Source organism: Terrapene carolina, unplaced genomic scaffold (genome assembly GCF_002925995.2).
Source record: "Terrapene carolina triunguis isolate 2854851 unplaced genomic scaffold, T_m_triunguis-2.0 Scaffold495, whole genome shotgun sequence".
NCBI lineage: Eukaryota > Metazoa > Chordata > Testudines > Emydidae > Terrapene > Terrapene triunguis.
Window position 1 is genome coordinate 2,465,396 of NW_020664846.1, and position 11,557 is coordinate 2,476,952.

At 52.3% G+C, this 11,557-nt stretch overlaps 1 protein-coding gene across 1 annotated transcript; it reads right to left on the minus strand.

Annotated features, from left to right (window-relative positions):
• Positions 1-6,998: 6,998 nt before the first annotated feature.
• On the minus strand, positions 6,999-8,812 carry FZD2 (frizzled class receptor 2). Its single transcript, XM_024219161.3, has one exon. The coding sequence runs from the start codon at positions 8,713-8,715 to the stop codon at positions 7,042-7,044; it is 1,674 nt and encodes a 557-aa protein (XP_024074929.1). The 5' UTR covers positions 8,716-8,812; the 3' UTR covers positions 6,999-7,041.
• Between the last annotated feature and the right edge of the window lie 2,745 nt (positions 8,813-11,557).

Here is an 11,557-nt window from a genome sequence, read left to right on the forward strand (position 1 = left end):
TTCAAGAAGGATATTGATAAATTGCAGAGAGTTCGGCAAGGAGCCGCAAGACTGACTGAAAGATTAGAAACCTGCCTTACGGAGAGAGACTCAAGCTCAATCACGGAGCTGTGATCACAGTTTATAAGTAGCTGCCTGGGGAACAGATACTTGATAACGGGCTTTTCAATCTAGCAAAGGTCTCATGAGATCCAGTGGCTGCAAGTTGAAGCTAGACCAATTCAGACTGGAACCAAGATGTCATTTGTTAACAGGGAGAGTAATTAACCATTGGAGCAACCTACCAAGGGTCCTGGTGGATTCTCCATCACTGGCACTTTTTAAAACAAGATGGATGGTCCTCTAAAAGCTCTAGTCTGGGAATTATCGTGGGGAAGTTCTCTGGCCTGTGCCATGCAGGTCAGCTGACATGATCAGCATGGTCCCTTCTAGCCTTGGAATCAATGGACCTAGGAACAGAATTCTAGCCGTGATGGATTTGATCCTGGTCTCTCTCCAACGCTCTGAGCCAGATCCCGCTCCCACTGAAGCCGACGGAACTTTCTATGGCAACGGGACTGGGCGCTCAGCCCAAAGGGTGTGAATTTCCCGGACCCAAAGGCAGCAGTGACTGTTACTGACTTCAGTGAGCCTCGGATCAAGCGCTCATTACACTTCTCTGCTGGGTCAGTTTCCCCGCCTGCCATGGGTAGATTGCTGCAGTTTACCTGGGGACGTGGGTTTCGGAAACGCACCTTAAGTTTACCATTCAGTCCCTGCTATTCAAGCTCCTTCGGGCACTGATAGGTAGTGATAGCTATATCTATCTCCATAAGAGATTCCTTTGTGGGGGAAGAGGAGGGATTTGTTGCACAAATACAGGCCACGATCCTGCAAACACTTACACACGACTAACTAACTTTATTTATACGTGCCACTGGGGATATCACACGCACAAAGAGCCAACCTTGCAAACAGACAGAACGCTTGTTTACACAGGGTAATTACCCAGCATAGCTAGAGCACAATAACTACCCAAGTTATACCAGCACAGCTACAGGCAAGCCGTAAGCAGGCTGGTCTAGCTCCACCAGTCAATTTCCCAGGCTGGACAAGCTCTTACTGTGCTCATGGAAGCAGCCCCATCAACTTCAGCGAGGCTGTGTTCCTGCACAAAGCTACCCGCTCGCTGAAGAGGTTGCAGGGTTGGGGCTTTTCAGTGTAGCCCAAGCTACGCCCTGGACTAGTCGCTGCTTCAGACCAGGGGATCGGTACAGCCCACCACCATCCGAGAGTTAGAGACGCACGAAACAATCCTGAGCACATTGGTGAACGTATTTATTTGTTTACACACACACACACACACACACACACACACACACACACACACTTATGTAACTTAAAGACAATCACACTTTTCTAACTAAAAAAACAGAACTCATAAAAGGTTCTAGGCCCACTGTGAGCCGGTGATGAATTGTTACCACGGGGTTATGACCAATAGATACACGGCCTTCTCTTTGGAGGAGGATTTCTGCTCGACCCCACTTTGGGATGTAGATCCAGCTGCTCCCCTCAGCCTGACCCCATCGCTTTAAGAATACGTCCCTCCCAAGGATTAGATAAAAAGGTTACAATCTACATACATTATCTGGATTCAAATATTCAGCCCTAGAAAAACCTGCTGGGTCTTTCCTCTCCAGCGGTTAGTTTCTTTCATCACAAACCACTGTGTGAGGAGTTGGAGGTTCTCTGGGGACCTGCAAGGGGGGCCTGGTATCAGTCGGGGTGTTTGATTGGGAAATGGGGGTTGGAGCTGCACTTTAATTGACTTCCACAGAGCCCAGCCACACTAAGCCAGCTGTGAAAACATCACAGGCCTAATTAGTTCACATCAAAGGGACCGCACCTCTGCCGGATGGCAGGCACTGTCCCTGCTCTCTGCAACAGGCACAGCGCATGGAGCATCCCACCCTCTCCACATGCTGTGTCCCCACCCAACAGACAACAGCCCCCTTCCCCTCCCCCAGCTGGCCCAGGGTGTTAATTTATTAAAGCACCAACACCGGCCTTTGCTGCATCAGAGACTCCTCTTTATTTCAGTTCCCAGATCAGCTTAAAGACTGATGGATCCAGATAGGCCTCAGTCCCTGCTTCACAGGCTTGGACCCTGCACCCATGTGGGGAGCCTGCAGGATTGGAGCCCTATAGGAGACAGAGGTAAAAGGCCTGGATGGAAGCCTATTGATGCCGTGACAAGGCGCATGAACCAAAATCCTAGGTAGTCAGGGTTGAATCCCAACTTCCCTTTCATCTCACTCACCCTCACCCCTGGCCCCTTTTTCAGCTGCTTACTTCACTATCAAATTCACTTTGGGGGTTCAGTTCTCTCCCTGCCCAGAGCCAGCTTTTTTCTGTCTGGAAAAAAAAGTTGTGTGTTTATTAAGCAGCTCAGATTGCCTCATGCTCCTCTGAGCACTGATTCGCAACTGAGTCATTTAAAGAAGGGCTTTTTGTCTGCATGATTGGGCAGTCTCCAGTCTGGTGCAAAGGAATTTATTTATTTAAAATAATTCCTGGACTGGGATGAGAGTTTACAGCAGAGAGAACAACCCGCTCCCCGCACTGAACCTGGGGATGTTTCTTCCTTGACTAGATGAAACTTTCTAGTCTTTTCCATCTCTACAACAGCTGGGATGTTTAATACATTAAGCAGACTTCTGCTTTTCTTGAGAGTTTAAGGGGGTGGGGGGAGAGAAATCTCCATTTCAAAGCCAGTCTGTCAACTTTCCACACTTAACTGGGAACAAAACCCTCTCCCCATTCCCATTTAAAAAAAAAAAAAAAGCCATCCAATTCAACTCTAACCTAAAACAAAAAAAGCACGTGAAAGGCCCTTGTATTTAATCACAAGGTAGGGTCCATGCCAATAAAGAATGATACAAATTATTTGGTTAAAATGAGATGGCTGAGAGCCTTAGAACAAGAGAAGCGTTTACAGCAGTGAGTCTCAAACTTTTTTTTTATTAGTGACTCCTTTCACATAGCAAACCTCTGAGTGCGACCCCCCCCCATCAATTAAAAATGCTTTTTTATATATTTAACACCATTATAAATGCTGGAGGCAAAGCGGGGTTTGGGGTGGAGGCTGGCAGCTCGCAACCCCCATGTACGAACCTTGCAACCCCCTGAGGGGTCCTGATCCCCATTTGGAGAACCCCTGGTTTACAGAAAACTGGGAAGCAAGGGTTGATTGAAAGAAACTGCTTCCTTCTCAGCCCTACAACCTATGGGTCAGGTTTTCAACAGGACTCAGCACCCAGCAGCATCCATTGAGAACATGGGTGCTGCTGGCACCGAGTTCTTGTGGGGTGGAAATCTGGCCAGGGTGGTATAAATGAATTCACTAGGAAGCCCTCTAGCCAAACCCCAAGAGAAGGCTGCAGGGGCCAGCGCGGTACAGATCACAAAGAAGGTAGCACAATGCAAACTTTTCTGAAGTAACAGCCCTGATGAAGTGGGTTTTAGTCCACGAAAACATATGCCCAAATAAAATTTGTTAGTCTCTAAGGTGCCACAAGGACTCCTCGTTGTTTTTGCTGATACAGACTAACACGGCTACCACTCTGAAACCAGCCCTTCCAGGGTCTCTTTCTAAGCTGGGGCACTAGAAAGCTTCACACACACAGATCCTGCGATCCTTGGAGAAGAGTTTGCATCTCCCCTCCTCCCCCTGTGATTTGCACAGGACATTTTGTCTGCGAAAAACAAAGGATGTTCCAGCAGGGTTGGGTGTAATCTATCTTCTTAGGGGTAAACTGAAATGCCTTCCTACACAGAGTAACAAAACAGCTGCTGGGGAGCTCAGCTGATTAGCCAGGCTGATTTCAAAGTGCACAAATACAGGCATTTTCAAGGAGTGAATGGGAAGCCTCCTTGTCTGTCAACAGCAGGCTGCAGGCCCTGGGGGTGCTGCCTTTCCCTCCCAGCAGCCAGGGATCCGCTGACACCTAAGCAGAGCAGAGCTACATTCTTTAGAGTGTTGGGGGTGCCAGCAGCAGAGAGCCTTGCCAGCCTCTTAAGGGAGGCGCTGATTTGAAGACATTCCCTTTAACTGGCATTCGCACCTTCAAGGCTCAGGGTAGGGATTTTAGAAGGAGCTGGTGGGTTTGGGTGCCTCATGGAAGACACCTAACAGGGCCCCATTTTTAGAGGGTGGCTCAAGCTCAGGCCCCCCAAAATCACTAGTCACGTCTTGGCCATGCAGCTCTTTGGCAAGGGATTTACTTGTATTGGCTCAGCAGAGAACCATCGAAGGCACATGGATCCAGGAGTGACCCACCCTCCCACTCACTCTCCAATAACGGCCAGGGCACAAGAGACAGCTGGAATGTATTTCTCCTTTATCTAGCAGGCCCAGTTTGATACAGGACACATGTTCACAACTTACCACTCCCATCTGGTTCCCTTTAGGACAGTCTCCCCCCACTTACTCCTTACTTTGGTGTTTGAAACCAGCTCACATGCAATTACAGCATGTTTCCAAATTCCCTTCTACAGTCTCTTGAGCCCAAGGGGTGGGGGGATTAAATAGATTAAATCAAATACAGGGGTTAAAATTACCATTCCCAACACACACCCCTTCATCACTGTCCTCCTCCTGCTTACACTGGCATCTAGTGGCTCCCTGGGCATTCTTCCCCCTGCAGGGGAGGAAAATCAGTAAATCAAAACCACCTTGATTAAAAATGTTACAACCCTATGAAAGTTTTAGGAGACGGGGGAGCCCACACCCCATGGGAAGTAGGTGTAACAGCAGCAGGCAAGCAAAAGGCTTCCTTTTTAAATGCGGGGGGGGGAAGGGATATTTGCCCCATTTGCCACTGGAAAATTAAACCAGATCTAAGGGGTGTTTTCCTCCCCACAATCTATAGCGGAGACACAGGAGAGTTTAACTCTTTGTACCCTACCGCAGCTTTGTGCTGTTTTAGCCATGATCTTATATCCCAAGCTACATTAGAATTACAGTCCAGTGGATGGTATTTTCTAGTCAAATTCTGGCAAGTTAAAGTAAACAGAATCAGGCCATACACATTACTCCTTAATTAAAGCGGTTTTGAGAACAGACTCCATTTACCAGTGAGATACTGAATTGTGAGGAGGGAAGTCAATTTTTGTTGATTTTGATCAAACCAGCTTTTCAGCCAGAAGGATCTGAAATCTACCAGGGAAATTAAGAAAAGTTAAAGTTAGGAGCTGATTATTTCTAGCATTCATGGGTTAGGTTTTTTTAAGTACAATTCATTAGAATGTCTTCTGATTTCCACCCTTATGTTCTCCCCCCTCCCCCCCCCATTCCTCTCCAAAACACAGAGGCAGACGGTCAAGCTAAAGTATATTTGATGTGGTGGCAAAGAAATCAATCCAAGTCCCTTCCCCTTAAATATTATAAAAAGATAGAGAATTAAAAACCTTACAAATGGATAATTTATACATTCTACAATGAGTGAAAAATAGGACTGAAGCCAGCATTCATTGATGGGGGGGCAGGGTCTATAAATTTAATTTTAGTGCTTCCCTCTCTTTAATATTGTAATTATTAGGGAAAAGTTTAAAGTATGCAGTGGAGGAATGTTGTTCATTTTTAAAATCTAGTTCTAAATATTCTCCTCCGCAGTTTATTGTTTGTGCAGTAAGCCACAAAAGATTTTTAGAATTTAAAATAAAGTTGTAACATATTGGCCAATCCTGGAAATTAAAAATAAAAAAAGTTGTAAAAGGAGTGATTAAGAATTCTGCAACAGGCATTTCCCCACCACATCACTGCCAAACAGGGGGTTACAAAAGAGTCGTCACCTTTATTTCACAGAAAAATCTGTTAAACTTTCTAGGAGTTTTCAGATCTAGGATTCCAGAACACATCAGCAAACACTGAAAAGGCACAGTAACCCTCTGGGGTTTTTTGTTTTGTTTTGTTTTTTTGCAAGCAGTAACTTTAAAGTGAGAGCCACTTCCCCCCCCCCCATAAGTAAAGAGATCCTTCCCAACCCACTTATTGCTTAAAATGATGCCTACCTGAATGAAAGAGCACCACACCACAAAAATCTCAAGTGTCAATTGCTAAGGTTTTATCATTTGGATTACAGCTCTTGAGTTAGGAACAAACCCTCAGAAGTAGGGTTTGGGGGGTTTGTTTGTTTTTAAACTCAGTTGTACTTGCAAAGAACAGACTGCTCACTAAGGACATGTCGTTTAGAAAGAAACTTCTGTACACAGCATTTGGGGAGAGAGAAATGTACAGTGCCAGAGAAGTAGCTTTAAGGCAAAGGTTAAAGAAGGGGGTTGAGAAAAGCGCTGAACTGGGGTGTGCTTTCTTCATGAATCAATCCCACGTGCCTTTCACTGGAGTCTAGTTGGGTAGAAGAGCCTTAGCAAAAACCATTACCAGATCCTCAGAGCCAGGCCACCCCACTCAAGTCAGCTGCTAGGATAAAGGGGGAGGCAGCCCCTCTTCATAAGTCTCTTCATATTAAAAAAGCTTCTTGGTAAACTTCCAAGAGAGGGAGAAGGATACTTTAAAACAAATAAAATCAAAGTCTGCCTTTAATACAGAACAGCTTCCAGAATGTGCCCATCAGGGGAAAAGCGATTACAGGTCTGGCTTTTATGGAAGTTCAGCTGAAAGCGTTCCCCCACAGCCAACACAAACAGAAAATCCGTCTCTATGGCTCCATTGAGAGGGGAGAGATTGCCAAGGCCGAGAAAAGGGAAAAAACCCGACACTTTAGTACCAAAGAGAGGCGGCGAGCCGAGCCGCTTCTCCCCAAGAGTTTCTGGATCTCTGCGGGTTGCGTTTTGTTTTTAAATAGAAATATATAATTCCATTTACAAATGCTATTTACAGGTCTAATTACAAGACACCCTTGGACGTTAATAAACCTAAAAATCAAAAGGTGGTTTAGATTCGAATAAAAAAAAAAGTTTTAAATACTTTCCTCCCCCGCCCCCCTCGGCCCTCTCCCCTCCTGCCTGCAGCGCGGCTCCGGGTCCGTCCCGCCCGGCTCACACCGTGGTCTCGCCGTGCCGGCTGTGGGTGAGGCGGGTGTAGAACTTCCGCCAGGAGTGCAGCGTCTTGCCGGACCAGATCCAGAAGCCCGAGGTGATGCCCACGATGAGGGTCATGAGGTACTTGATCATGTAGACGGTGAAGTCGGGGGTCATGCGCGGCGCGTAGTGCAGCGGGCAGGGGATGGCCAGGCTCTTGCAGTGCTGGCTGACCCAGCTGCGCTCCCAGTGCTCGCGGAAAGCCTGCTCGTAGAAGTAGCAGGCGATCACGATGGTGGCGGGCACGGTGTAGAGGACGCTGAAGACCCCGATGCGCACCATGAGCCGCTCCAGCTTCTCGGTCTTGCTGCCGCCGTGCTTCATGATGGTGCGGATGCGGAAGAGCGAGACGAAGCCGGCCAGCAGGAAGGAGGTGCCGATGAAGAGGTAGACGAAGAGCGGGGCCAGCACGAAGCCGCGCAGCGGGTCCAGGCTGTGCAGCCCCACGAAGCAGACCCCGCTCAGCAGGTCCCCGTCCACCTGCCCCATGGCCAGGATGGTGATGGTCTTGACGGCCGGCACGGCCCAGGCGGCCAGGTGGAAGTACTGCGAGTTGGCCTCGATGGCCTCGTGGCCCCACTTCATGCCGGCGGCCAGGAACCAGGTGAGGGACAGGATGACCCACCAGATGGAGCTGGCCATGCTGAAGAAGTAGAGCATCATGAAGAGGATGGTGCAGCCCTCCTTCTTGGTGCCCTGCACCACCGTGCGGTACCCGTCCTCCTGGAAGCGCTCGTTGCACACCACGCGCTCCTGCAGCACGAAGCCCGCGATGTAGGCCACCGACACCATGGTGTAGCAGCCCGACAGGAAGATGATGGGCCGCTCCGGGTAGCGGAACCGCTGCATGTCCACCAGGTAGGTGGTGACGGTGAAGAAGGTGGAGGCGCAGCAGAGCACGGACCAGACCAGGATCCAGAGCCGGGCGAAGCGCACCTCCTCCTGGCTGAAGAACATGTGGCCGTCGCCGCGGGCCGGCTCGCAGGGCGCCGCGCAGTCCTTCTCGCCCAGGAACTTGTAGTTGAGGTAGCTGGGCACCTGCAGCGCCCGCGGGCAGTAGAACGGGTGCTCCTGCGTGGCGTAGCGCGGCGCGCCCGGGGTGCCCTGGCCGGGCAGCGGCGCCGGGCTGGTGAGCAGCGCCGGGGAGCCGCCGTCCTCCGAGTGGTTCTGCCCCACGCAGATCTGCTCGGCCCCGTGGCGGGGGAAGTTCTCGCAGCGCAGGCGCTCGGGCCACTGGAAGCCGAACTTGTTCATGAGCGCCTCGCAGCCCTGGCGCGCCCGCTCGCAGATGGAGCGGCAGGGCGGGATGGCCTGCTCCAGCACCGTGCACACCGGCGCGTACATGGAGCACAGGAAGAACTTGAGCTCGGGCGAGCACTGCACCTTGACCAGCGGGTAGAACTGGTGCACCTCCAGCCCCGCGTCCTCCTGGTTGGTGTGGCCCAGCAGGTTGGGCATGATGGTCTGGTTGTAGGCGATGTCGGTGCAGAGCGGGATGGAGATGGGCTGGCAGAAGCCGTGGTCCGGGATGGAGATGCCCTTCTCCCCATGGAACTGGCCCCGGCCCCGGCCCAGCACGTTCAACCACAGCAGCAGCGAGGCCAAGCGGTGCAGGACGCTGGACGGGCGCATGGTGCCGGTGCCGCCGCCGCCTTTCCCGAGCTAACGCGCCCCGGGCGGGCCAAGCGAGCGAGCGCCGCGCGGAGCAGCCGCCCCTCCTGGGCCCGGCAAAGTTCGCGCTGAAGTCTGCAGCCGAGTCCCGGGACAGCCGCCGGGCGCCCTGCCCGCAGCCAGACCGGCCAAGTCCCGGAGCTCCCTCCTTTGTGCGGCTCCAGCCCCCTTCAGCCCCAATTAGCCGGTTTCAAGGGGGCCCCCAGCCCTGGAGCGCGCAGAATCCAGCCCAGCCCCCTCCTCCCTCTCCGCCCCCAGAGAGCCTCGAAACGGCCTGGCCCGGGCCCTAAGCCCCTTCCCAAAATTTCCTCGCGGCCAATCAGATTCAAACGCAGGGACCAGCCCCGAGGGCAGGATTGGTCAACCGCCAGCATAATGAGCTCCGAGAGCAGCGGCCAGGGGACCGCCCCTCGCCTGGGCCGCTTTAAAGGGGCAATTGCTTATTAATCAGCGTCCCGATTAGTATTGTGCAGATACATTGATCTCCTGGGCCGGAAGCGCCCCTCCCCCCCAGCGGGCTCCGCGAAATGCGCACACACACACACACACACACACACAACTTTCCTAACGACAACACCCCCAGCGCCGCCAGCTCCGGGGGCCGGAGGGCGCCAGGCAATTTCCTCAGAAGTTTGGGTGTTTTCTCCAGTGCTGCTTTTCCGTCGTCCCGACTGGCCCAAATGTCTCGCTGCAGCCAGAGCTCAGCCCGGCCAGGCTGCAAAGTCACTTCACCCCCCGCCCCCCGAGTTACAGCTCCCTGGGGGGGGGGGGGGTTGCTGCTTTCCCTGGTTCTCCAAACCCTCCCACAGACCCCTTTCCTGCGACCCTGTTCAAATCGCAACATTGTACGAAAAATCTCCCATTGTAAAATTCTTTTGACATCGTCCAGCCAAAACTTGTAAGCAGCCGGGTTTAAAACGCGCGAGAGATTTCTAGATTGTGTCTTAAACTATGTAGGGATGAGACGCTGCTGTGACAAGTCGGATTGTTACCGCTCCCCTGATTCTGCAGAGACTGGGCACGTGCTTAACTTGCTGCACGGGGAGATCCAGGCGGAAAGTTAAGCACGAGCCAGAACCAGTGTCTATGCGCCCAGGCAAGGCCTGACCCTGGACTGTGCAGCACAGGGATGGGCAGTGAACAGGGTCACGGTGCGGGTTCTGGGCCCTGGGTCTGCATGGTTCTCTCAGGGCCATGCATAGCTAATCTAACAGCTGGAGATGGAGGGAGAGGATTGGGGGGGGGCGTTGTACACGTGTCTCTCTACACCTACATGTCCTAGATCGTTATTTCTTTTAAAATAGGTACATTTGAAAGTGTTTATACTCGATTCCCACCCCCCAAAAAAAGCCCTCTGTGAAATGCGACCCTGTCTCTTTAAGACTCTCTTTAATGGCTAGGTTGTTCACTGGCACATAATTGTCCCTTTCACTAACAAAGAACTCCATTATGGCCCCTTTTTTCGGTGGCACCTCAAAGTGAGAAAATTCTTTACCACGCTGGTGTGAGCAAGGAGGGGAGGTTCCTGGGGCTGGGATGCGGCGGTAAAGCAGAGAGCCTGCTGCTCCCAGAGTAACCCTGAATTATGCAAAGCAAAGTTTAGGCACATTCACAAGTGGGTCTTAAACGAAAGTTAATCACGTCTCTCTTTCGCAGGAGCTGGGGGCTGTGAAATGTCCGGCTGCTAGGGCCTGCTCAACCTCGGAGGGGGGGGGGGGGGGGTGCTGCAAAACCAAAATCAATCCGGAGTCTGGTGCTTGCAGGATTCCGACCAAAGGTGCAGATTGAGCCCCTGGGGGGAGCGGCGCCCGATTCTGCCAAGCAGTCCGGATTGTTTTCCATCTGGTGGGTAATCCTGTCCCTCACCTCGGGTGCTGAGAGGCATGGGCCTGGAAAGGCTGCCTGGCCCTGGACTTGGAGCTAACAACCGAGCTGCAAAGGGGCTGGAGAAAGTCCTCCCCTCCCCCACCCCCCTCGTTTGCAAACTGGTTTCTTGCTCTGGTTTAGCTGTCACCTGACCTGGGCCAAAGCCCTCTGGCCCAGGTGAAGCTGCGCCCAGTGGCAAGGAGTCCCACCAGCCCTTTTCTCTGACGGGTGAAAAGTGCCTAGGGCCAGCAGTCCTACAGTGACCCCACACGGGTGGGACCCCTGGGAGTCCCTGCAGGGGTGCCCTGCCCCCCCGGCCTCTGGGGTTTGGATTGATTTAGCCGAGCCGTGGCCCTTGAGCAGAGCTGACTTTTCCAGCACACTTAGGATGTCAGGAGCTGGGTGTGGGTTGCTGGATTGTTATTCCCGGGGTGACGTATGTGGAGAAAGCTCTTCCCATGACTCGCTTTGGAGGGAAGTTTCAGCCTGCTGGGGGGCTGGGCAGAAGTGCTGCAGGCCTGGAGGAAGGCGCCCAGGTTTCCGACCAGTGCTCCCTGTAACGAGTCTCTGGTGCTAGACTCAGGTGTCAGGGCATGTCCAGAAGTCATTGCTAGCGGCTGGGTTCATTTGCCTTCCCCTGATGGGGCTCTGGGGCATGTAACAGCAGAAAGATGCCTCGCAGGCCCCCCGCACCTCCCCAATGACTGACCATTCCTCTGGAGCACTTTGGCCTTGTCTCTGGCCTCTTCGCGCCTCCCATCAGCATCTCCACTGCCCTGTCCTTTCCCATCCTCCCCCAGCCTTGTTCCAAAACTCCCCTTTTCCCACCCGCAGGGGCAGGACATGGGCTTTTCATTTTCTCAGCCGGTTTTTGCCCCTTCCCCTCTCCAAGTCTCTCCCCATTTTCTGTGCTTTGGCCACACAGCCCTGGCCCTTC